This window comes from Aphidius gifuensis, linkage group LG5, assembly GCF_014905175.1.
Source record: "Aphidius gifuensis isolate YNYX2018 linkage group LG5, ASM1490517v1, whole genome shotgun sequence".
Taxonomy (NCBI): Eukaryota; Metazoa; Arthropoda; class Insecta; order Hymenoptera; family Braconidae; genus Aphidius; species Aphidius gifuensis.
The window spans coordinates 6,637,722-6,665,036 of record NC_057792.1 but is presented as its reverse complement, the minus strand read 5'-3'; the positions used below and the strand labels follow the sequence as shown (position 1 = coordinate 6,665,036).

Below are 27,315 nucleotides of genomic sequence, written 5' to 3'. Positions count from 1 at the left end.
GAATATATTTTCCAAGTAAAATTCCAGTTTCTTCAGTTTCTCTATACGTAGTCATCTGCTGCTTGACGAGTATTTTTCTTTTTTTTATTGTATTTATTTATCTGAAGTTTATTGTATTTTTTATATAGCTAAAAAGAGAGAGGAAAAATATAAGAGTTATAGAGAGAAAAAGACGAGGTTGAATTATTGATAGTGGGGAGAGAAAAAGTGTTGGTAAATGATAAAGGGAATATATAGTATGTGAGAGTTGTGTCTTAAGAAGTTATTTTTCCCTTTACTTTACTTTACTTAAACTTCAGTTTACTTATTTTATTTTTTTTTTTTTGCTTTGCCGGTCACTGGCCTCCTCCTCACTCACTCATGCTACTCAATCTTGAAACCACATGAGTTTCAAGACCTCTTTATTTATTATTTTTTATTATTTACCTCGTCTTTTCTTCACTTTAACGACTTGGCAAGTTTGTTTGAAGGTTGTCTATAGCAATAGATAAACTTCTATTCAACTGTATATTACTCATTTAAATTTTGCAACATTCAATGTTAAAATGTTTTGAGTGGTTACAAAAAAAAATTTCGTATTCCAAGAATAATTATTTTTTATCTTCATTTTTTTTTTATAACCATGAAATATTTTAATGATTACATGACTAAGTATCCGGTTCACAATGAAATTATTCTTAATCAAAAGTCTTCTGCTCAAAATACACCACAAACGAGGAAAAAAATATCAGCGAAACAAAAAACTTGCTTGCAAATATTCACTAGCAAGTAGAAAAAAAAATAAATTACATCCAAAATTTATAATAATTATTAAATTAATAGCATATAATAATAAATTGAAATAATAAAATAAAAATAAATAAACATTTCATACAATATTTGAAAGATTAATATTAAAAAAAATTAAATTTGAAATAATAATAACATTGAGTCATTACAATACGATGACTAATTAATTTATTTTTAAATTAATTAATTTTAAATTTATCCAAGATGTATGATAAAAGTAAATTTAAAAAAATAAATAAATTGTTAAATGAAATATTTATTTATTTATCCTATGATATATACTGTTGTCATAATTTTTGGCAAATTCAAAATAGTCATTAAATCATTATGTTTATATTTTACTATGCTTCAATTATTTTTATAATGATTAATTTTCATTACCTGTATAGTGTATTTTATTTTGTAATGACTTAAAAGTATATGATATTGTATTTTTTAAAACTTAAAATTTTATCATACTGCTAATTATATGAATGAAAATAAAATTATGAAGCAATTGTTCATCAACCGATGGATAATTATCTAGGTCAAATCACGTAATTAAATTATAATATACTTGATGTACTAATTTCCGCTACATGTTATTTTTTTTTTAATAGAAAGTTCATAAATTTTCATTTTTATTCCTTTCAATTTCATCTTAATTTCGATTATCTTTCTTTTTCTTTTCTTACATAAAGATAATATATCAATTTGAGGATCATTTATAGTCTATTTTTTTTCTGGTTAATGCCTTGAGATTTTGAGGCCATTCAACTTGAGTACGTTGGATCAATTCAGTTATTGAGTGAACTTGTTTATATGAATGTTGGCAATTGTACAGAATAAAAAACCTAGTAAAATGGAGTAAAATAAAAATAGTATATAATAGTTGGGGATGTTGTAGAAGAAGAAGAAGAGAGAAAGGTAAAAATATCTGCAAAACATTGCGCATTGCGTCTTACTGGTTTGTTGTAATAATTTTTTTTTTCCGGGGAGGTTTATTTTATGGTGCATTTTAGGGGTGGTCAACTTTATCCAATATAGCAAGAGCAGATGCTGATGCTGACAAAATCACAGTATGAATAATTTTAGGCTTCAAAACCAGATGGAAGTTTATTATGGTCTCCCTCTCTGTTAAATCATGTTCATTGTATATTTTATTCTCAAGTATTATTAACCGTTTTAACTTGTTCCCCACACTGGAATTATTATTATTTTCAATTTAACACAAAAAAATAATACAATTTATTTCTTAATCAAATTAAAACTTTAAATAAATAAATATTTTTCTTCTCAAGGCTTTTTTTTTTTTTAACCTTGTGGATTTTTTATTTATATACCTCAATTAAATTATAAAATGATTTTTTTTAAATAATTAAATTAATACAACAACATTGTCATCAATTAAATTAAATTTTTTTTGTTATTTAGTCTTATTTTTTATTGATTTAATAAGGGTTGATATAAAAATAATACTTTATTCTATTTAATTAAATTTAAAAACAAGTTTACAAAATATTTTTATAATTTTCATAAAAAAAAAGACTAAAAATACTTTTTTTAATGATAATTTTATCTTGAAATCTTTTCAAACAAGTACACACCTTGATAATCTAATCTAAATTGATCCAAAAAGATAACAAACTGCTTCAAAGATGTAAAAAAAAAACAATTAAGATATTTTCGTAGAGGAAAATGTAAAAGTTAAAAAAAAAAAGAATATTTAAGAGAATATTTGTTTTTTAATTTAAAAAAAAAATTGAAAAATTGAAACAAAACAGACTTTTGTTGATCTGGCATTTCGTGCCGGATGTAATGGGTCGTTTGGAAAGCCGGATAAGAGGTCGAGGGTGATGCTCGAGTTCCCCCTGGAACACGAACACTTGAATATTATCCCGTAGCGCCACTCGAATTTCTCAAACTCAGCCTCTTTAATTTTTATTTTTATTTTTCAATATTTTTTATTCATATCCCCTTTTTTTTTTTTATTTTCTCTCACAGCAGTTTTTTTTTTAAATTTATTTCTATTCATTTTCCATTTATATATAACAAAACTACGTGCCTCTGATTTTCTGTGATTGTATTTTCAACTTTTCAAGTATATGCTTGTTCAGTTATTTTTCACTCAATTGACATATTAATTGAGGGTGCTTATTTTTTTAAAATGCTATTATTATTATATTTTAAAAATAAACTATTTTATATTTTTTGTTACAGATACAGACACCCTTCAAGAGCCAAAATTTGTATTACAACCTTCTGGTGTTAGTAATATACTCATTGAAAATAGCACAAAATTTTTACAATGTCTTGCAAGAGGTAAATATTTTTTAAAATAATTTATTTATTTATTTTAAGATAGTTTATTTAATGAATTTTGAATTTTATAAGTATCTAATAAATAATGTGCAAGCTAAAAAGAAAACCAAATATTTTATAATAGTTGGTATAAAATTTCTCGAGTATATTATTTTTGATACAATTAAAAAAAATTTAAAAACAACCTGCTGAATATTGAATGATATAAAAAAACCATCTTGCCAATATTTGCAATAAATAAAAAAAAATTTAACATAAGGCATATCATTCTATGCAGATACCTCATGTTACTTGGTAAAATCCGGCGATCAAATGACTCGCATAGGCAAAAGAAGCCTCTTAAATTCCAATTTCTCTCCCCCCAAGTAATTTGATAATAGTCTGATGGATGTCACATCATATTTAAAAATTTGTTTATTTATTAATAATGTTATTTTTTTGTTTTTTTAAAGGTTCACCACAACCAAAATACAGATGGTACAAGGATGGAAAACCATTGTCAAATGAATTAACAACTGAAGCATTTTGGCGTATTCAAAGTCCAAAAAGAAATGATGCTGGTATATATTATTGTGTTGCAACAAATGAAGTTGGTTCAATATTTAGTGAAAGAGTTAAATTCACAGTTGCATATATGGGAATATTTAAAGAACAAAATATTGTATCAATAAATGTATCATATGGTGATGCTGTTGTATTAAATATGCCATTTATTGAAAGTAATCCAATACCAGTTGTAACATGGTTAAATGATGAGGATCGTCCAGTACCAGATTACAGTATAAAACATATTACAAGTAAAAATAAATTAATAATATTAAGTGCAACTGAAAGTGATAATGATTTATATCGTGTTAGTGCAATGAATCTTGATATTGGTAAACAAGAATATTCATCATTTATTAATTTAAGTGTTACTGGTGATCAAAATAATGAAATAATACCAAAAATTATTATTCCACCAAGTAATATGACTATTATTAAAAATCAACAATCAATACCATCATTAGATTGTATATCAAATGCTAAAACATTGTATGAATTAAAAACATTATGGACAAAAGATGGTGTACCAATTGAAAATTCAAATGTATTATATAAATTTAATGATGATTGGAATCGTACATTACAATTAATGTCACCAAATTTAACTTATACTGGTATTTATACATGTTGGGTTAGTTTGATAACTGGTGAATATCCAATGATTAATGCAACAGCTAAAATTGATGTTATTGAAAAACCAAAATTTTTGACTGAATTAAATAGTGAAACACATGGTGAATATGGTAGTTCTGTTAATATACCATGTAATGTTATTGGTGTACCAATGCCAAATATATCATGGTTTCATAATGCTGAATCTATTCATAAATTTAGTAATAATAGGTATGTTTAATTAAAATTAATCATTATAAAAATAATTGAAGCATAGTAAAATACAAAAAAATCTAGTAAGCATGTAATTAGTACAAGAAAACGTTATTCAATATTTAAACAAATAATACAATGAAATTTAATGAGCGAAAAATGTTATTGAGAGTCGCTAATTATTTATTAATTGATTCGTTGTATCAAGAGTATCATAAAACTGAATCGAAACGGTATTACAAAGATTCGGAATTCGTGAATATAAATTACCCTGTCGAATCATCTCGAAATAAAACAACCTGCTGAATAATTTTCCCAATAAAAAAATATACTGTAGCGTTTAATTGGTATAAAAAATATTATCCTATACTTAAAATTAAAATTAATCATTATAAAAATAATAGAAGCATAGTAAAATATAAACATAATGATTTAATGACTATTTTGAATTTGCCAAAAATTATGACAACAGTATATATCATAGGATAAATAAATAAATATTTCATTTAACAATTTATTTATTTTTTTAAATTTACTTTTATCATACATCTTGGATAAATTTAAAATTAATTAATTTAAAAATAAATTAATTAGTCATCGTATTGTAATGACTCAATGTTATTATTATTTCAAATTTAATTTTTTTAATATTAATCTTTCAAATATTGTATGAAATGTTTATTTATTTTTATTTTATTATTTCAATTTATTATTAAATATTATTAATTAAATAATTATTATAAATCTTGGATAAATATGTGATTAATTTATTTTTTACTTTCTGCAGATTCCAAATTGAAGAAAATGGATCATTGACAATAAAACGTTTGATAATGGAATACGCTGGAATGTTTCAATGTTTAGCATCAAATGATGCTGGTGAAACGTCAAGTTATACTTGGCTTAAAATTAACAGTAAGTTACTAATAATAATACCTTTTTCATATATATTTTAATTTATTTCTAATAAATTACTAATTAAATACTAATAATCAAAATAACTGTCTCTAATTAAATCTAATCAAACCAAAAATTAACACTTTTCGGGAATACATCTTATTTTTAGCAACGAAAATATTGAAGCGTTCACCACGTTGGGCTATGGTTGGTGGATATCGTGTTGTCAGGATGCGAGAATCAGATCGACACTTTGAATTCACACAATATCCAGAGAGTAAGAGCTTGGCGATCAGAAAATGAATATAAATTAATATCTTTTATCATTATTTCGTTTTTTTTTTCTGCGTTTTGTAAATACATACATTTTTTTTTTCTTTTTGTTTCTTTTATGAGTTATTACTTATTAGTTTTCACATTCTGTAGCTGGATAAGAGCGTCTGATCACCTAGGCACAGCTTGGGCAACGTGTGCAACCTAATTCTACTCTATTTTTATTTTTTGTGTGAAAGTTTTGTAGCATCAGCCGGTTTTATTTCAATTGAATGGTGGAATTAAACAATGCATCTGTTTGTTTTTTTTTTTTTTTTATTTTTAAAATATTTATTCTTGCATGTTAACACGCATAATCACATTTAAAAAATGTATTATTCACTTGATATAAATATTAATATTTGAAATTAAATTTTTTTAATTTTCAAATTGCTATTTATTAAATGATTAATTGGTATATTTTTTATTTCAGCATCAACTCCAATATTAGAATCATTTCCACGTAATATGACTGTTCTTGATGGTAAAGATGCAACATTTACATGTCGTGCTGTTGGTGCACCACAGCCAAATACAACTTGGTATTTTAATGATACATCTGTACTGGAAATTGCTGGACGTGTTCAGTTACTTGATTCTGGTGATTTATCAATAACATCTGTAAAATTAAGTGATGCTGGAAGGTATGTATATTAAAATAGTTTAAAATAAATATTATAAATAATAGTAATAATAATTTTTATGTTATTGTTTAATTACAGATACACTTGTGTACGTCAAAATGGTGTTGGTTCAGTAAATGCATCAGCATATTTATCTGTTCATATAAGAACTCAAATAATACGTCCACCAATGGACACATCAGTGTTACTTGGTCATACAGCAAAGCTAAATTGTATGGTAATAACAGATCCAAGTATATTATTTGACATTGATTGGTATCATAATTCACAATTAATAAATACACATACAAATACAAGAATTAAAATGGAATCATCTGGTGGTCTTGAAATAATAGCTGTACGTCCAATTGATGTTGGTGAATATACATGTACAGTTATATCACCAGGTGGTAATGATACACGTTCAGCACGTTTATCAGTTATTGAATTACCATTTGCACCAATAAATGTAATTGCAAATCATGTTGATAATTTATCATCACGTATAATAAATATAACATGGGTACCTGGTTTTGATGGTAATAGTCCAATAAATAAATTTATTATTGAAAAACGTATTGTACCAGAAATGAGTCCAATTGTTGATAGTTTATCAAATTGGATAATTGAAAATAATAATATATCATCAATAAATAGATGGATATTATTAGAAAATTTAAAAGCAGCAGCAGCATATCAATTTCGTGTAACAGCTGTTAATTTAGTTGGTGAAGGACCACCATCTGAACCAAGTAATGTTATAATATTACCACAAGAACCACCATCAGGTTCACCAATTGGTTTTGCTGGTAATGCACGTTCAAATTCTGAAATAATAACACAATGGCAAGCACCACTTGAAGAACATCGTAATGGACAAATAATTGGTTATATATTACGTTATAGATTACATGGTTATTATGATAAAAGTCCATGGATTATACAAAATATAACAAATGAAGCACAAAGAAATTATCTTATATCTGATTTAATAACATGGAAAGATTATGTTGTACAAATTGCTGCATATAATGATAAAGGTATTGGTAAATATACTGATGGTTTAATTATTAAAACAAAAGAAGGTGTACCAGAAGCACCACCAACAAATATACATGTTAAATCATTAAATTCAACATCAATTAAAGTATGGTGGAAACCACCAAATCCACAAAAAATTAATGGTATTAATCAAGGTTATAAAATACAAGCATGGATTAATAATAATAATGATGATATTATTTATAAATGGATTAAAGTACCACCAAGTTTATTTGATCCATTAGCTGAACAATCAGCAATAATAAATGATTTAAAAAAATATACATTATATAATATAACTGTACTTTGTTTTACTGAACCTGGTGATGGTGAAAAAAGTCAACCAATTGAAATAAGAACATCTGAAGATGTACCAACTGAAATAACAAATTTACAATTTCATAATATTAGTGATCGTTCATTAACAGTAACATGGAATAAACCAAATGAAATTAATGGTATATTATTAATGTATCAATTAAAATATAATATTATAAATAATATTGATACAATGAAAATTGTTAATTTAACATCAAATGAAACTAGCTATATTATTAATAATTTACAATCAACAACACATTATAAAATTGATATTAATGCATGGACATCAATTGGTTATGGTAAATCAAAAATAGCAACAATACAATCTGGTATTGAACCAGTACTACCAGAACCACCAACAAAATTAGCATTAAGTAATATTGATGCATTTTCAGTTGTATTACAATTTACACCTGGTTTTGATGGTAATTCATCAATAACAAAATGGTTTATTGAAGGACAAACAAAACGTAATTTAACATGGTTTAAATTATATGAAGTTAGTGATCCAAATGCAAGTACAATTAAAGTAAATAATTTAATACCATTTACAATATATAAATTACGTTTAATATCATGTAATATTGTTGGTTTATCAAAACCATCAGAATCAACAAAAGAATTTCAAACAATACAAGCACCACCATCACATCCACCACGTAATGTTACTGTACGTGCAATGAGTGCAACTGAATTACGTGTACGTTGGATACCATTACAACAAATTGAATGGTATGGTAATCCACGTGGTTATAATATAACATATAATGAATTACGTACAAATACTGTTAAATCAATATCAATTGATGATCATACAGCAAATTCATTTATATTATATAATATGGAAGAATATGAATTATATACAATAACAATGCAAGCATATAATGATGTTGGTACATCATTAACAAGTCCAATTGCAATTGAAAGAACACGTGAATCAAAACCATCAATGGGACCATCAAATGTTGATGCAAATGCAACATCATCAACAACAATATTAGTTAAATGGAAAGATGTACCAATAAAACATCAAAATGGACAAATTGAAGGTTATAAAGTATATTATGGTGCTAATGATAAATTACCATTTAAATATAAAAATATACCAAATAATAAAACATTTACAACAACATTAACTGAACTACGTAAATTTGTTATATATCATATACAAGTATTAGCATATACAAGACTTGGTGATGGTATATTATCAACACCATCAATACGTGTACAAACATTTGATGATGTACCAGGACCACCATCAAATTTATCATTTCCTGATGTATCATATACAACTGCTAGAATAATATGGGATACACCAGATGATCCAAATGGTGAAATATTAGGTTATAAAGTATCATTTAATTTAAATTCATCATCAATTGAACAACAACAACAAATTTATACTAAAGAATTTTCAGCATCTGATCGTACATTTAAAGCTGATAATTTAGAATCAGAAAAATATTACATGTTTTCAGTAACAGCTAAAACAAAAATTGGATGGGGTAAAACAGCATATGGTATTGTATTAACAACAAATAATCGTGATAAACCACAATCACCATCAAAACCAATAATATTACGTTCACAAATACAAAGTAGACAAATAACATTTTCATGGACACCTGGACAAGATGGTTATGCACCATTACGTTATTATACAATTGAAAAATCCGAAAATAATGGACAATATCAATTAATTAATGAAAAAATTGATCCATCATTAAATTCATATACAGCAATTAATTTAAAACCATTTACATATTATAAATTTCGTATACAATCAACAAATGATATTGGACCATCTGAATGGAGTGAAGAATCACAAGTAATACAAACATTATCAGCATCACCAGATATTGGTATTAGTAATTTAAAAGTTGTACCAATAACAACAACAAGTGTTGAAGTACATTGGGATGCTATTGATGAAATACATTGGAGTGGTGATTTTAATACTGGTGGTTATCGTATTGTTTATCAGCCAGTTAGTGATTATCCAACAGCAATACAATTAACACCTAAAAAAGATATTATTGGTATTAATAATACAAATATGATATTAACTAATTTAATGGAAAATCATAATTATGAAATTATTGTATTACCATTTAATTCAGAAGGTGATGGTCCACCATCACCACCAATAACTGTTTATGTTGGTGAAGCAGTACCAACTGGTGAACCACAAAATGTTAATGCAACATCATTATCATCAACTGAAGTATTATTAAAATGGACACCACCAAATATTAATATGCAAAATGGTGATTTATTGGGTTATAAAATTTTTTATATTGTTATTAATTCACCACAATTATCATCAACAAATAATAATAAAAAACAAGAAGAAGAAATTGAAGTTGTACCAGCATCATCATTACAGCATAATTTAGTATTTTTAGATAAATATACTGAATATAAAATACAAGTATTAGCATTTAATCCAGCTGGTGATGGACCAAGATCAAAACCAATTAATGTTAAAACTAAACAAGATTTACCTGGTATACCTGGTAATTTAACATTTACTGATATTACAATGACAAGTATGATTGTAACATGGGAACCACCAAAATTTAAAAATGGTGATATTAATGGATATATTGTGACATATGAAACAGCTGTACAAAATGATAAATTTAGTAAACAAGTTAAACAAACAGTAACTAATACAAGTTTTCTTGTTCAACCATTAGAAGAAGAAGTTATGTATACATTTACAGTTAGAGCATTGACTATTGATCTTGGACCACCAATATCTGGTAATATTACAACTGGACCACAAGAAGGATCACCAAAATCACCAACTGATCTTGTATTAGCAGCAACACGTTCAAGTGTTGAACTTAAATGGAATAATGGTGCATCTGGTAAAGGACCAATCATTGGTTATTACATTGAAGCACGAAGAAAAGGTAAAATTATTTATTTTATTTTATCAAAAATTTTCAATTAAACATCAGGTCTATTTTACTTTCTTTATTATCTATATTTTTTTTCTTTTTTTTTCTGTTCTTTTTCATACAAATACAGCCATGGAAAATTGGCAGCATCGTAAGTTCATTTTAAAAAAAACACAATAGTCCCAATTAATTTAGAATTTATCAAATTGTTTTTTTTTGTGTTTTACTAACAAAATTTACAATCCTTTATTAAATTTATTTTCCTGAATGTATAGCTTCTTGTAAAAAAAAAAATTAGCTAATAAAAGTTTAAAATAATAATAATATAAATTATTGTTCAACAGAGGATTCAAGATGGTATACAATTACAAAAATATGTAATGGACCACTAACTGATTATGCAGTATCATATCAAACTTTATTACCATCAACATTTTATCTATTTCGTGTAATATCATATAATCAATATGGTATAAGTTATCCAGCATATACACATAATCCACAAGAAACAATTCAAACACCATCAAAATTATATCTTGAATATGCATATCTACAACATCGTCCATTTTATCGTCATACATGGTTTATGGTAACACTTGCTGCATCATCAATTGTCATAATAATAATGATTATTGCTGTATTATGTGTTAAAAGTAAAAGTTATAAATATAAACAAGAAGCACAAAAAGCATTTGAAGAATCAATGGCAATGGATATTGATGAACGTCATGAATCTGATATATCATTATATCGTACACGTTCATCTGGTACTGGTTTAAATATTGGTAATGGTTGTGGTACATTAGGTAAAAAAAATACATTAAATAGAAAAACAATACATCCACAATTACCACCACCAATACATGGTAAATCACCACCAAGACCATCACCAGCATCTGTTGCATATCATAGTGATGAAGAAAGTCTAAAAGGATATGATGAAAATCCAGATGATAGTAGTGTTACAGAAAAACCATCTGAAATAAGTTCATCTGATTCACAAGTATGTTTATTTATTTATCAATTTATTCATTTTTCTTTTATTAATAATTAATAATAATTATTTTTATTATTTTTTTTATTAGGCATCAGATAGTGAAAATGAAAGTGTTCAATCAGATCCACATTCATTTGTAAATCATTATGCAAATGTTAATGATTCATTACGACAATCATGGAAACGACAAAAACCAGTTAGAAATTATTCATCATATACAGATTCTGAGCCAGAAGGTAGTGCTGTTGTCAGTCTCAATGGAGGACAAATAATAATGAATAATATGGCAAGGTCTAGGGCACCATTACCTGGTTTCTCATCGTTTGTTTAATTATTTATATAAATTATTTAAACAAAGAAATAAAAAGAAAAAAAATCATGCTATTTTAAAGTGTGATATTTTTTTTTTCTTTTGTTCAATATATTGTGATATACATCATTATTATTTATAATTGCTATTAATATTAATCATCAAATCAATTTTTTTTGCTGATGCAAAAATAGGTAGAATGAGCTTTATATATATTTAATTTAAATAACACATCATATCACTAATTGATTTAGATAGAAAAAGAAAATATGAACGTGCCACACACAAATGAGCTTGAAAAAATATAAATTTGACTTAAAACTAGAAAAAATTTGACTCAGCCATTTTTGTAAATTAAACATAGGCATCTTAATTTTATATACCAATGTACGATTTTATTATAAAAAAAAGTAATGTCATATCGTTAGTTATTTAAGGAAATTTTTTGTTTTTTTATAAGGAAACTTTAGAAAGGTTTTTTCAGGAATGAAATTTTAATCATAAATTTGTAAATTGAAATTTAAAATTGATAATTTTTTTGATAGCTTGATAATTATCATTTAAATTCAATTATTAATGATTATTTTTTTATTTTATTTGTATCTATTTCATGAACTTGATAATTCGAGCATAAAAATAATTAAAATGACATTTAGAAAGAAATAGTTTCTTCAGGTAGAATTTAAAACTAAACTTTATAAAAACAGTCGTAAATTTAGTGTGAAAATTCTTTTTCTTTTGGATCAGATTTTTAATTTTTTCTAAATTATCTAAAGCTTTCAGTTTCAGACTAAATTTAAGACTTGTTTTTATATTGTTTGGTGCTGGTTTTAGACTCTGGTTGAAGAATCAATTTCTTTTAAAATAGTGTTTTTTTTTAAATTTTTGATTGAATGTTTGAATTACTAAATTCAAGGATACAAATATCCATCTTAAAATAATAATTAACAATTTAAAAATAGAGTATATATATTTATTTTAATTTATCAAAATTTTAATTTCTTAATAATTTTTTTAAATTCAAATTTCGATAAATTTATAATAAACAAAAAAACTACATAATTTTTATGACATTCATTTTTAAATAATTACTCAATATGAATGTTTAATAATAATTATTTTTCTGTTATTAAAAAATTTCTGAATCAACCAAATAATTAAAATTAAAAAAAAAAAAAAAAACAAGTTTGTAAATATTTCAACTGCACTTGACTTAATTTTTTTGTTGTTTTATTAATCAATATAATTAACTTTAAGTCAGCATAAGGGTTTTTTTTTTCTTTTTTTTATGACCAATTATTGGAGGGTAGAAAAAGGCTGATTAATTTTTTTTCTTTTTATACTTTTTGATTTTTAATAAAATCATGAAAATAATTCGACACTGCCCAAACCATTTAAAAAAAAAAAAAAAACAAAAAAGTATTTATCTTATACTTTAGATAGATTTTTCTTATAATTATTTATACTATAGACATAATTATTTAAAAAAATGACAAATCAAGTGTTTATTGTTTTTTTTTGCATCAATAAATGTTATTGCATTTAATTAAAATGAAAATTTTATTAAATATATAAAAAATATATAAATTATAAAAAGTATTTTTCACATTTATTAAACCATTTTTTAATATTTTCAGGTAATTTTGGATTAACTTGTTTTATTGTTGACCACAATGCAACATCAGCAATTCCAGGATAATAAAAACCAGTAAAAAAATTATCCTTGTTATCTAATTTTTTGCTCAAAATTGATAAATAATTATTGATATTTTTTTGATTATTCTCAAATAGAATGCTATGGCTTATATCAAGAATAGTATCAATTTTTTCAGTTTCAATGATATTTTCGTTATTTTCACCAAGTAATCTACTAAAATATCTCAGCATATTTATTTCACCAATTATTGGATAATTTTGTAGTGCACTGACAATCAACTGACAGTCTGAAACTAAAAAAACAGAACAAATCTTCAATAAAATATCAACTTTAAATACTTAAAATTATAATAATTTAATTACCATTTGTTTTCCAAATTAGAGAAATATTAATGACACCAGGTTTTCCAGTTTCTTCAGTATTTTTAAAAATATTATCAACTGATTCTTTCATGTCAGATGATAGATAACATGTTACTGGAAAATCAACATCATCCCATATTTTTTTAAGTGCAATTATTGAGTAACATGGTTTTTTTGGATTAACATTTATAGTTACATCAACATTAACATGTTCCTAAAAATTTAATAAATCAAATAAACATTAAATAATTATTTTTATTTTCAACTAATATTAATGACAAATAAATAATTACCCTTATTTTTTTTTTAATACTCAAAGGAATATTTTTTTCAATATTTTTAGACTTAATTTCTTTGTCATCTTTATTAACATCCTTCAACAAATTTGATAATTGTTTTTTCAATTCAGCAAGTGATTCTAATATTTTTTCTTGTCTTGCTTCTAATTCAATGACTTCTGGTAGTGGTGTCTGTAAAATAATAAAAAATTATTAATTAAAAATATTTATATAATTTTCCAACCCTTAAATAAATTTCATAATAGAAATTTCGTTATATATTTACTATTACTATCAAATAATTTCTATAGTTTGTTAATATTATCTGTTTTAATTACAATGGTTATTTTAAACAATGAAAATATTAATAATTTTTTTTTTTTTTTTGAGGGGGGAAGTTACACACATCGATCAAGCCAACACCAAGAACCATATTCTTTTGAAACGAGTGATTAGTGCTAGTTGAAATTTTGGTTCAAGTACCACGCTAACGTGTCACAAAAATAAAAAAAAAGTTGAATTTCCCGAAGAAGATTGGAAAAATAGATATAGCCATGTATCATAAACGTGTAAGTTTAAAAATTTCATTGTTTACTAATATTTTAATTATTTCTTATGGGGATTAGCTGATGATTAATTGAATAATTTATGAAATTTTATAATTATTAATTGGTTAATTATAAAAATAAGAAGACACAAAAAAAAAAAAAATGAAGGTGAACCTTGAGAAAGTTGTTAACCTGCTTTGTGACATTCGACACAATCCTGCATTCCTGTTTTGATTTTTCATTTTCATGTAAATTTTTCATTTCGTACATACACGTTGGTAAATTCACAAAACTATCATGTTTTATTATTGGTTTTAATTCATACATTGTCGACATTTTTTTAATTATCTATTTTTTTAACAACACTTGTTTTTTTTTTTTCAACGTCTATTAAAATCTCTGTTTTTAGTTTTTCGTGACGGCCATTTTGAATAGCTCACGTGGTTTGTACATACAAAAAAAGCAGCTTTTTTTTTACCCCCTCTACTGTATTTTTAATTAATTTTTTAAACAGTTATAATTAAATTCTAAATAATTAAAAAAAAAATCCGTAAAAATTAATATTAATAAATCGAAATATTTTTTAATTTGTTAATTGTATTTGTTTATAATTTTTTTTGTTTATAATTGATCATTTAAAATGGCTGCCAATAACTACGCTAGTCAAAATAAATATTCAAAAAAAAAAAAGAAAACAATTCAATAATTAATAACTAATTTGTCAAAAATTATTTTCAAAATATCAATTAATATGTCTGTATGTTTTTGAGGCTATAAAATAATAGAAAACATTAATTATTAAATGCCAAATTAATTTACAAAAAAACAAAGCGTCCCGGACGTTTGGAAAATTCCAGAAAATATTTTTAATAATTTTATACAAAAAAAAAAAAATAATTCAAAAAAAATTGTTAGATAAAAACAAATATAAATCCTCGAAAATTATAAAGCTATATTATAATTAATAGAAAATTTAATTAGAAAATTGCATCCTTAATTTCATATTGTTATTATTTTTGACCCTTCTCTCCCCTCACGTTTTTTTGTTTGCGTCAGTACCGTTGAGGGCGCTACAGTTGCAATAATCAAGCTGATTGAAAAAAAAAAAAAAACATCTCTCTCAAAGTTTTCTAAACAATCTTTGAAAAGAAAATTAAAAACAATAAAAATAGTTGAATAATTAAGGTGTTCAAGTGTTTAGATAGTGTATTTAAGTGTTAATTTTAAATGTTTATTGTAAAAATTAATTGTTAAATAAGTGGTGTCCTCTGACGATGCATAATCATAACTAAGGTTAGAAGTGCGTTCTTTTCGCGGGCAACGACAAGTACTCAGTGAACAAATCGATGTTTATTAATCAAATAATTAATTTAACAAGCTCAATAAATTATAAAAACAATAAATTAACAATATAAAATGTAAACCAGTGTCAATTATGCTTAAAAAATACTCAAAACAAGTGTTATAACCTGTTTTTTTTTTCTTCTCTTTTTTTAATTCCATTTTTATTATTTTATTATTTTTTTTTTTTTTTTTTTCGTTCGAAACGTTATGGACGCCATCTACAGTGACAATTGAACATTTTCATAAAAGCGATTTTGTGATTGGTTCATAAATAAAATCCACAAGGTACCATATAAAAGCTTAATACTCAAAAAAATAAATAAATATTTAATAAAAAAATATTAAATATTAAATTATAATAATTATTATTACAAATTAAACTTATAATATAGCATTAAAATATTAAATTAATAGGTAAATTAATAATATTAAATAACACAAAGTGTCATGGCGTCAATTGTATTGACCAATGAGCGTTCTTCTTATAAACTTGTAACGACAAAAACCTATAATTTTCATCTCTCCCCCCGCTGACACCCATAATTCGCGTCGTCTCGTTGGTTTTTTCACAAATTTTCGTCTCTTCGTTTATCATTTTACAAGTGTTGAAAAAAAAAAGGACAACAAGTAACAATTACAAGTTCACCCATAGCCCGCCATCATCCAGTGTCTATAATAATTATAATTTTTTATAAATATAAATTAGATTAATAATTAATTTTACATTTTTTTTTTTTTTTTGATACTATAATATTGAGTAAATAACACAAGTGCATATTCAACATGCATAGAGTGTGTTTGATCACGTGACCTTGATGATGAAAAATGGCGCAAATAATATATTACAAAGATGGGTTATCCTCATTGTATACCCCAGTGTCATTTGTATTTGTTTACAAATCTAAATTTTCATAAACCACGTGTTAAGTGATTATTTTATTTATTTATTTTTTTTTTTCACCTACATAACCTATAAAAGACAATAATAATAAAAAAAAAGATTTATTTTTGAGTAGTAATTATATATTAATTTAAAACAAAAAAAAACAATATAATAAATATTTTGTGAGTGTTTAATTATTGTTTTACAAAAAAAAAAAAAAATTAATTATTAAAAATAATATTGATTTGTTTGTTTTTTTTTTTGTTGATTGATAAAAGTTGTTGCTGATATATCAAAATGACAGGAAGAGGAACAGGAAAACGACGTGGTCGTCCACCAAAAGCAGTGGTTATGGAAAGACCAAAAAAATTTCAATATCATTTAATGAAAAAGCCAAAATATTTATCAAAAACTAAAGATGTTAATTCAAAATCACGTACACCAACACCATCACGTACATCATCACCAAGTATTGATGATACAAGTGTTGTATCAACACGTAGATCAACACGTAGTGCTAAAAAAGCTGTACAACGTGGTGGTAAAGTAGTAAAACCACGTAAAGGTGGTCATACATCAAATCATCAACGTCGTGGTTATAATTCAAATGTTGATTATAATGATTCTGAGTATCATTATGGCTCAGATTTTGGTGATGAATCATCAGAAAAAAGTGAAATTGAAGATGATCCATTGCTACAAACAGATGATGAATCATCAGTTACAATTGGTGAACCAGAACCACCATCAAGTGATAGTGATTTTTCATTATCAAGTTTTTCAACAATATCAAATACAACACGTAAAAGTATACTTGGTATATTACGTCCACCAAGTCCAGAGCCATTATGGTTACAAAATCGTGATTTACCAAATCTAATATTACCAAAATCATCAGATGATTTATTAGCATCAAAAGAACATATTATGAAGTTATTATCAATATATGAAGTATTGAGACATTTTAGAACACTTGTTAGATTATCATCATTTCGTTTTGAAGATTTTTGTGCAGCTATGACATGTGATGATCAAACAAATTTACTTGCTGAAATACATATTATGCTTATTAAATCATTATTACGTGAAGAAGATTCACAACAAACTCATTTTGGTCCATTAGATCAAAAAGATTCAATAAATGTATCATTATATTTTATTGATGCATTAACATGGCCAGAAGTATTACGTTCATATCTTGAATCAGATAAAAATTTTGATAATAATATATTAAATATATTAAATAATGGTGAATATCCATTTTGCTCAATTGATGATCGTATTATTGTATTAACATTTTTAACTGAACAATTTTTAATAACAAATCCAGTACGTGAAGATTTATTACATGAAGGTAATATGCATTATGATGATCATTGTCGTGTTTGTCATAGACTTGGTGATTTATTATGTTGTGAAACATGTCCAGCAGTATTTCATCTTGGTTGTGTTGATCCACCATTAATGGATGTACCAACTGAAGATTGGCAATGTAATATATGTAAAGCACATCGTGTTACTGGTGTTGTTGATTGTATACCAGATGTTGAAAAAAATGGTTTATTATGTCGTCAAGAACATCTTGGTTTTGATCGTCATGGTAGAAAATATTGGTTTTTAACACGTCGTATATTTGTTGAAGCTGATAATGGTGATTTATGGTATTATACAACACCATTACAATTTCAAGAATTATTAGAATCATTAGATAATAATGATATGGAAGTTGCATTATATCGTGAGTTAACTGATTATAAAGATGAAATAATACGACAAATGGAATTAACTGAAACAATTACAAATCAATTTAAAGGTAATAAAAAATCATATTTAGAAATTGAAAATGCAGCAATATTAAAAATGCAAAAAGATAAACTTGAAAAAGAAGAAAATGATAAAAAAGCTAAAGAAAAAAATGATAATAATACAGATTTACAAGATAAAGATAAAGATGATGAAAATAAAGAAAAATTAATTGATGATAATAATGATAATGATGATAATAAAGATATTAAAATGAATGATACAAGTGGTGTTGTTGTTGATGCTGATACAAATGATGAACAAATAAAAAATCAAACATCTGATGATAAAGCTTCAACTACTTTAACTGGTACTATTGAAGATGATGATAAACAACAGTCATCTGATAATGATAAAACATTATCAACAACAACACAAGATGGTGTTACTAAAAAACCAACGACAATTTTAACACGTTCAAAAACAGGCTCATTAACACCACGTTCATTTAATCTTGATGGTTCTAAAAAACGTACAGAAATTGAAAGAATTGATAAATTATTAAAAGATGAAAGTAATGATAATACAAGATTAACACGTCAAAAAGCACATCAAATAGCATCTGGTACACATTTATTTAAACTTGGTATGGATAATACATTTAAAACATATGTCAATCAATACAGTACAAATACAATTGCATTAAATAAAACACAAAGAAATGAAGAACGTGATAAAAAACGTCATTTATCACATAAATTTTCATTAACACATGTTTCGGAATTTAAATGGAATGGTAGTTTAACTGGTACACGTGCATTACTTGTATCAACAATACGTCAAACAATATTACAACTTGAAAGTAATATACAAGCACCATTTATGCATCCAAATTGGCCATTATTACGTAAACCATGGACAACAGCTGTTAGTGGATGTATTAATCCACGTGATTTTGTACGTACATTAATTGTATTACAAGGTTGTATTAAATCAACAGTATTTGCAAGTGTATGGCATGATCAACTTGGTCATGTTAAATTACAACGTGTTACAGCACTTGAAAGAGAAGAAAAAAAACGTATTGATAAAAAAGAAAAAAAAGATAAAGATGATGAAGAAGAAAAAAATCGTACACCAAATTATTGGGTTAAATATCGTTACGTTGTAAAGCATCAAATAGCAAAACAAAAAGGTGAAGAATATCGTTTACATGGACAATGGGGATGGTTATGGGTATCTGGTAATCGTCATGTTAAAATTATTGATAATAATAAAATTGGTTTAAGTGCTGGACCACAAAGAATTATGGTACAAATACGTGATCAAAAAGGTAATAAAGTTCTATCACTTGATCCACCAACATATGAGTATCTTTTAAAACAATATTCAGATAAAAGTGATGATACAACAACCGAATCAACATCAACAACAACAGCAACAACGAGTAATGATGATGTTAAACCAATTATTAAACAAGAAATTGAAACTGAAGAAATAAATACAGATAAAAAAATTGAAGATGAAAAAAAAGAAAATGATAATAAAAGTGAATTAAAAAATATCAATAATAATAATGATAATGCTGATAATAATGATATTATTAAAAATGAAATAAAAGATGAAAATAATGATGGTAATAAAATAAATTTCGCATTTTTCAAAGACATGGAAATAAATAAAATATATAAAAAAATTGATAATTTTGATGAAATTGATGTTATGAAAGCATTAACAACATCAGGACGTTTACTTTATCCAAAAATTGGTAAAAAATCACGTATTGATGATTTTTTATCACGTAGAACACATTTAAAAACATTAGAAGAACGTAAATTAATACAAAATGAAAAAATGAAAAATGATATTAATAATGATAATAAAAATATATTAAATTGTAATTATACAACAAAAAATTTAATACCATTAAATCAACAACAACAAATACAACAATTAACACCACATACAAAATTAATAACACCAACTGTTGCTGAATTATTAAATACAGTACAACAAAGAATTAAAAATGTACGTGCACAATATGTTAATGTACAAAATTTGGCTAAAAATAATAAATGTTATTCAAAATATTGTAATATGTATATACAATCACCAAAAACATTAGTTACAACAAAAAGTTTATCACCAACATGTTATTCACCATTGTGTTTAAGAAGAGGAAGATTACGACGTGATTTAGTTGGTTTAATGAAAAAAGCAACAGCATTAAGTAATAATCAAGTTAAAGCTGTTAATATAACTGGTTTAACAAATTTACAACAAATAACTAAAAAAGATGTTACAGCTATTATTAATAATAAAAATGATGATTGTCATCAAAATAAAGACAATGTAATACGTAATGATTTAGATAAAACAACAACAACAACAACATCAAATTTTAATGATGATTTATTATCAAAAGATGTTAGAAATGAATGTGATTCACCAGTTTTTAAAAAACCAAAAATTGAAAATGATACAACAACAACACCAACAGCAACAACAACAACAATAAAAACAGATGATAATAATATTGATGATAAATCAATAATTAATAAAATTAATAATAATACATCAACAACAATAACAGTTATTAATAAACGTGGTAGAAAAGTTGATCGTTGTACAAAAGCTAAAGAATTAACATCAGATGGTACAGAAAAAATATATTCAACAGTAAATACTGAGGGTAAAGTATATTTAAAAAAAATAACAACAACATATAATGATCGTAAAAAAAAACGTATACCAGTTGTTTATCCTCATTGTTCAACATTTTCAACTAAAAATAAATATCGTAGTATATTAGTATTACCACAACATGAATTACGTAAATTATCACGTGTTGGTGGTAAACAACCAGCTCAAGGTTTTCATCAAATTGCTAAACCAAATATGTCTGTATGGCCATATCCATGTCCACGTCCATTATTTAAAACATGTTGGCTATATAAAACAGTTGGTTTAAAATCATTAGCATCAGCAGCATTACAATTACGTATTATGTGGGCATGTTTAAGATGGGATGATATGGCTGTTAAGCCATTATCAAATGATGGTAAACATCAAATAACAACTGATACTGAAATAATGTCATTAGAAATATTAAAACATCGTCATAATGGACAATTTATGGATAAAACACAGTATTTAAGAAGAAAAGTTGTTATACCATTAGAATTACCAAAAACAATTAGAGAAACAACAAGTATTAGAAGTGGTCTTAGAAAAAGAAAAAGACCAGAAAGTCCACAGAGTACATCACCACAAGTATCAGAGGAATGGGTTGATGAATGTACATTGGAACTTTGGGAAATTAAACAGTATGGTGACAGGTTAGTTTGTTTTATTTATTTAATTATTGCTTTGCTTTGCTTTAAAAACAAAAGAAATTCTGCTTCTACTATTACTAATTTGTGTGTATGCTTTTAAAATTAACTTAACACAACAAAATTGCTGCTTTTTTTTTCCTTTCATTTTATATGATTATTGTTTATTTCTATACCAATTTTCCTATCCATATATTAAATAACTACTTAACACCTTGATTCACAATAACTAACAAAAGCTTTGGTGTGTTTGCCTTGTTACTAAATTCAGGATGGAGAGAAAGGCTAATGCCCAAGTTATTACTAGAAGCCGATCAATTGTTCCAAGTCCGGCAAATACTGGAAATCGTGGATCAATTGGTGTTATTAATGATCAACTTACTGCTAAATCAACACCTGAAGAAATTAAAGAAAAAATGGAATTACAATTAAAAATACAACGTGCTGCACATCAACAAAAACGTCAATTAGAACATCGTGCAAGTCCAGGTGGTACAAATACACAAATGATTAAAGTTGCATCAGGAACAAACCAAGGTATATTAAAAACTAATTTTTAAACATTTATTTAATGTATTTTTTATGTAAAAAATAATTAATTAATTAATTAATTAAATTTTAGATGGAGTAATGAAACTTATATCTAAAGTTGCAATACCAGCAACACCACAAGGAAAATCACAATTAACATCATTATTAACAGCATCAAATCAAAATAAACAATTTATTGGTACAAGACGTATTTTTATGACAAAGGCAGCTGATGGTACAACACGTGTAATCAATGGACCAACAAGTATACTACCAAAAACACCAACATCAACAACACCAACATCAGCACATACACCAAATATATTAAAAACAGTTGGTACACCAACAACACCAGTACAACAAGTACAACAACGTGTACAAATATTACGTGCACCAGATGGTAAATTACAAGTACGTGGATTAATGCCTGGACAACAAATTGTACAAATGCCTGATGGTAAATTACATGTATTAAATACAAATCAAACAATAACAACAAATCAAAATTCATCACCACAAAGTGGTAAAACAATTATTGGTAATAAAGCAACACCAATGAAAACATTAGCAATACAACAAAGTCAAGGTAATATTGTTAATTCTACAACACCACCACAATTAGTTAGAGTTAAACAACAAATTGTACAACAATCACCAACACAAAAAGCTGTTACATCAACAAGTGTATTAACACCACAAAAAAATACAATTGTTGTATCAAATACTGGACAAGTTGTTAATTCAACTGGACAAATAATGAATACAAATCAAATTGTTGTTAATGATGCAAATTTAGCACAACAATTAGCAAGTGGTAAAGCACAATTAGCAACAATTGGTGGTCATCAAGTTGTTATTAGAAGTACACCAACTGGTAATCAAATGGTACAATTAAATTCATCAACAAATTCACCTGGTCAATTATTATTAAAAGGTACAACAACTGGTAGTCCAAATTTACAAAAAGTAATTGCTTCAACAGTATCAACATCAACATCAACTGTACCAACAACACCAATTAATACACAATCATCAATAACAAATGTTAAAACAACACCAGCACAAAATGTACAAGAAACAATTGTTAAATCAGGAATTCAAACACCGACAACAACGACAACAAATATTGCAACAACACCAGCATCAAATATATCAACAATAAAATCAACAAGAGTATCAACAAATGATGCTAATATTGAAGCACAATTACTTGTTGGTCAACCACCAGGTACAACTATTAAATGTGTTACAGCAACTGTTATAGATACAATAAATGGACCAAGAATTGTATTACAAGGTTTATATAGTACTGATTTATCAAGTTCACAAATAGCTATGGTACAACAACAAGTTAAACAACAATTATTAAAACAACAAACAGAAGCTGATAAACAGGGTACACTTGGACCAATAAGAATATATTTAGCTGTACAACCAGCAATAAATCAAGCTGTAGTAGCAACAACAACACCATCAGCAACATCTACAACAATAACGACATCAGTACAAACATCAATAGCAACACCAACAACACCAGTTGTGGCTGCAAATTTAAAAAATCAATTAACAAAAACAACAACAGCGGTAACAACTCCAGTAACATCAACAGCTACAATACCATCAACAGTAGTAACATCAAATGTACAAAAAATAATTGAAACAACAACAACAACAGTAGCACCAACAACAACAACAACAGCAACTGTTGCATCAAAAGAAAATATACCAGAAACATTAAAACAAATAACAAATAATGATAATAATGCAAAAGTTGTTGTACAACAAGTTAGTAAAACAACATCAGATATTGATGATACACAAAAAGAAAAATTATGTAATAATGAAAACATAATTAATAAAAAAAATACAACAACAAATGATGATGAATTTGTTGTAACACCAGATTATATACATAATTCAATTAAATTAGCACTTAAACAAGAAAATTTAAATCCAGAAATTGAAGAAAAATTATTACGTATGCAACGTTATCAAGAAAAACAAATGAAAGGTTCTGATACAATAAATCATCAATCAACAATACCATCAACACCAGTACAACGTACACCAGTTAGAAAAAGACCAGTACCAGTATCATTATCAACACCATTAGTACAATCATCAACAACAGCATTATCATCAACGACGACGACAACGACAACAACCACAACAACAACACCATTATCGTCATCATCACCATCAACAACGACAACAACAGCAGCAGTAATAGCAACAACAACAACAACGACAACGACACCAACAGCAACAACGACAGTATCACCAAAAATGACAACAGTAGCAACACCAATAAAAACCGAACACACAATAGCACCATCATCACAAGTACAAAAAGAAAATCAAACAAAAATAAATGATAATGATACAAAAAATATATTTGAATCACCAAGAAAAAAAATTAAACAAGAACCAGTTACAAATGAATCACCACCTCAAAAAATAATAACTACACCAGTAAAATCATCACCAACAACAACAACAACATCACCATCATCTTCAACATTAATAGCAAATAATAATATTAAAATTGAAGATGGTATAAATGATACACCAAAACAAAATCGTGGATTAAAATCAAAAGAAAATTATGAAATACGTAAAAAACAACAACAAGTACAATCAAATCAACAAGTTTTATTATTTCGTCATAAAGAATTATTAAAAAAAGATATATTAAAAAAACGTTCATCATTAGAAAAAGAATTACAAATTGATATAAATAAAGATATAACTGATGAATTAACTAAAAGAACAAAAGCTGAAAGAAATAAACAAGATGATGTTAAAATTGGTAGTGCTAAAAGAAAATCAAATACTCAATTACCAAATCAATTAAGTCCAATTAATCGTAATAAAGGTAAAAAACAACGTAATTCAATGAGTGGTAATACACCACCTGGTTGTGGTATTATTAATAGTGGTATTGGTAGTGGTGGTAGTAGTGGTGGTACATCATCAAATAATCGTATGAAAAAACAAAAATTATATTGTTTATGTAGAACACCATATGATGAAACGAAATTTTATGTTGGTTGTGATCTTTGTAATAATTGGTTCCATGGTGAATGTGTTGAAATAACTGAAGAAATGTCAAAAACATTATCTGAATTTGTTTGTACTGAGTGTCGACATGCACGTGATACACAAGAACTTTATTGTTTATGTAAACAACCATATGATGAATCACAATTTTATATTTGTTGTGATAAATGTCAAGATTGGTTTCATGGTAGATGTGTTGGTATATTACAATCTGAAGCTGATAATATTGATGAATATGTTTGTCCAAATTGTCAAAGAAATTCATCTGTTAATTTTGCTAATATGAAAAATCTTAATGCTAAAGATTTGGATTTACTTAAAAAAGTCATTAAACTTATACAGGTAATTTATTATTATTTTATTTTATTATATTTCATTTTTTTTTTTTTTTCTCTGTTTGAATTTGATTTATTAATTTTTATGGTTTTATTGTTTATAGCAACACAAAAGTGCATGGCCGTTTATGGAACCTGTTGATCCAAATGAAGCACCAGATTATTATAAAGTCATCAAAGAACCAATGGGTAAGCAATCATTATTTTTTATTTTATTACAATAAAATTATTATCTAGTTTCCAAGAAAAATAAAAGAATTTATATTGAAATAATAAAACAATAATTTTAACTTGATCGTGTTTGCAAAAAAATAAAATAAAAACAGTCATTTGATTTATATTTCAATTAAATTATCCTTATATTTGTTTTGGAATTTAAAAAATTAAAAATATCATAAAATAGAATAAATATTTTTATTATAAATTGCTTATATTGATTTTAAATTTATAAACAATATATTGTTAAATAATATTAATTGTATTTTGTTTTTTATTGTTTTTTTGCTATAAATTTCAAGTTTAAATCGATAAATATGATTATTCAAAAGAAAAAGTAAGAAAGATGATTTGTAAATTTGAAATCAATATAATCGAATTATAATCCAGATATTAATTTATATTTAGAATTTTCAATTACTACTATTGATTACTTATTGCTTATTAAAAATATTTAATTTTATTATTACAGATTTACAAACAATCGAGCTAAGGATAAATGACAAAACATACAAAAAATTGAGTGAATTTATTGGTGACATGACAAAAATATTTGACAATTGTCGGTATTACAATCCAAAAGAATCACCATTTTTTAAATGTGCTGAATCACTTGAAACATATTTTGTCAACAAAATTAAGAGTCTCCGGGAAAAATTCTCTGAGGGTAAATGAATAAAATATAAAAATTAAATAAATATTATTATTTTTTTTTATGTTAAATAGATTAAAATTTAAAAAGTTCGTACAGACATTTATTTATTTTAAAAATAACAATAAAATATAACGACAAATAGTGAATAAATATCACTTGTTAAGTTAGTTTATTTTTTATTTAATAAAAAAAAAACAAATTTAAATAAAAATATTCAATAAATAGTCAAAATTAATCAACAATCAGTCAGTGTCGAAATTGACACTTTAAACTACAATTGTCAAATTTTTAATTAATTAAAAAACAAATATATATATATAATTTTTCAATTCAATGAAAATTATATAATTAAATCAGAAAACGTTCCGTGGTGTCTCTTAATAATAAGTTGTAATGCTAGAGCGCATAATAATACTGTACAAATTTGTTTATTATGCATAACAGGTAAAAAGTGAAAATTAAATATTACTTACGTTTGTTTTAATCACACAATAATAATTATA

General features: G+C 25.4%; 3 protein-coding genes across 12 annotated transcripts in view; 2 read left to right on the top strand and 1 right to left on the bottom strand.

The window, feature by feature from the left end:
• LOC122857382 (protein sidekick) overlaps nucleotides 1–13,464 on the top strand; it is a 19,980-nt gene extending 6,516 nt beyond the window's left edge. Inside the window, exons 2-10 of one of the 4 annotated variants that reach the window (XM_044159514.1) lie at nucleotides 2,989–3,090; nucleotides 3,543–4,479; nucleotides 5,249–5,376; nucleotides 5,528–5,635; nucleotides 6,104–6,314; nucleotides 6,393–10,573; nucleotides 10,692–10,712; nucleotides 10,906–11,564; nucleotides 11,647–13,464. In XM_044159514.1, coding sequence (XP_044015449.1) covers nucleotides 2,989–3,090; nucleotides 3,543–4,479; nucleotides 5,249–5,376; nucleotides 5,528–5,635; nucleotides 6,104–6,314; nucleotides 6,393–10,573; nucleotides 10,692–10,712; nucleotides 10,906–11,564; nucleotides 11,647–11,889 — 6,590 coding nt within the window. In that variant the 3' untranslated portion in view covers nucleotides 11,890–13,464. The remainder of the gene's footprint in view (nucleotides 1–2,988; nucleotides 3,091–3,542; nucleotides 4,480–5,248; nucleotides 5,377–5,527; nucleotides 5,636–6,103; nucleotides 6,315–6,392; nucleotides 10,574–10,691; nucleotides 10,713–10,905; nucleotides 11,565–11,646) is intronic. The other 3 variants (XM_044159516.1, XM_044159515.1, XM_044159517.1) reach the window with 3 other exon arrangements.
• On the bottom strand, nucleotides 13,373–15,228 carry LOC122857383 (aminoacyl tRNA synthase complex-interacting multifunctional protein 2). 3 transcript variants are annotated; one of them, XM_044159518.1, is made up of 4 exons: nucleotides 14,888–15,228; nucleotides 14,181–14,357; nucleotides 13,888–14,101; nucleotides 13,373–13,817 (listed from the first exon to the last, which is right to left on the bottom strand). In XM_044159518.1, the coding sequence occupies exons 1-4, from the start codon at nucleotides 15,047–15,049 to the stop codon at nucleotides 13,456–13,458; spliced, it is 915 nt and encodes a 304-aa protein (XP_044015453.1). In that variant the 5' UTR covers nucleotides 15,050–15,228; the 3' UTR covers nucleotides 13,373–13,455. The 3 variants fall into 3 exon arrangements, with proteins under 3 accessions (XP_044015453.1, XP_044015454.1, XP_044015455.1); XM_044159519.1 differs by having other exon boundaries at nucleotides 13,444–13,817; nucleotides 14,906–15,228; XM_044159520.1 differs by lacking the exon at nucleotides 14,888–15,228 and adding an exon at nucleotides 14,572–14,650 and having other exon boundaries at nucleotides 13,444–13,817.
• Nucleotides 14,566–27,315, top strand: LOC122857381 (nucleosome-remodeling factor subunit NURF301). Of its 5 annotated transcripts, none has more exons than XM_044159509.1 (6): nucleotides 14,566–14,734; nucleotides 17,219–22,021; nucleotides 22,287–22,552; nucleotides 22,638–25,948; nucleotides 26,046–26,130; nucleotides 26,630–27,315. In XM_044159509.1, exons 2-6 carry the CDS (start codon nucleotides 17,238–17,240, stop codon nucleotides 26,830–26,832), a joined length of 8,649 nt encoding a protein of 2,882 aa, XP_044015444.1. In that variant the 5' UTR covers nucleotides 14,566–14,734; nucleotides 17,219–17,237; the 3' UTR covers nucleotides 26,833–27,315. The 5 variants fall into 5 exon arrangements, with proteins under 5 accessions (XP_044015444.1, XP_044015443.1, XP_044015445.1 ...); XM_044159508.1 differs by lacking the exon at nucleotides 14,566–14,734 and adding an exon at nucleotides 15,768–16,342; XM_044159510.1 differs by lacking the exon at nucleotides 14,566–14,734 and adding an exon at nucleotides 15,786–17,122.

Bases quoted from the DNA above. Each gene is read 5' to 3' on its own strand.
- LOC122857383 (XM_044159518.1), bottom strand. From the start codon at position 15,049: ATGTCGACAATGTATGAATTAAAACCAATAATAAAACATGATAGTTTT. The intron at 14,358-14,887 runs GTTCACCTTCAT...ATTATTTTACAG, and splicing joins AGGTTAACAACTTTCTCAAG to ACACCACTACCAGAAGTCAT. The intron at 14,102-14,180 runs GTAATTATTTAT...TTAAATTTTTAG, and splicing joins GTATTAAAAAAAAAATAAGG to GAACATGTTAATGTTGATGT.
- LOC122857381 (XM_044159509.1), top strand. From the start codon at position 17,238: ATGACAGGAAGAGGAACAGGAAAACGACGTGGTCGTCCACCAAAAGCA. The intron at 22,553-22,637 runs GTATATTAAAAA...ATTAAATTTTAG, and splicing joins TGCATCAGGAACAAACCAAG to ATGGAGTAATGAAACTTATA. The intron at 25,949-26,045 runs GTAATTTATTAT...TATTGTTTATAG, and splicing joins AAGTCATTAAACTTATACAG to CAACACAAAAGTGCATGGCC.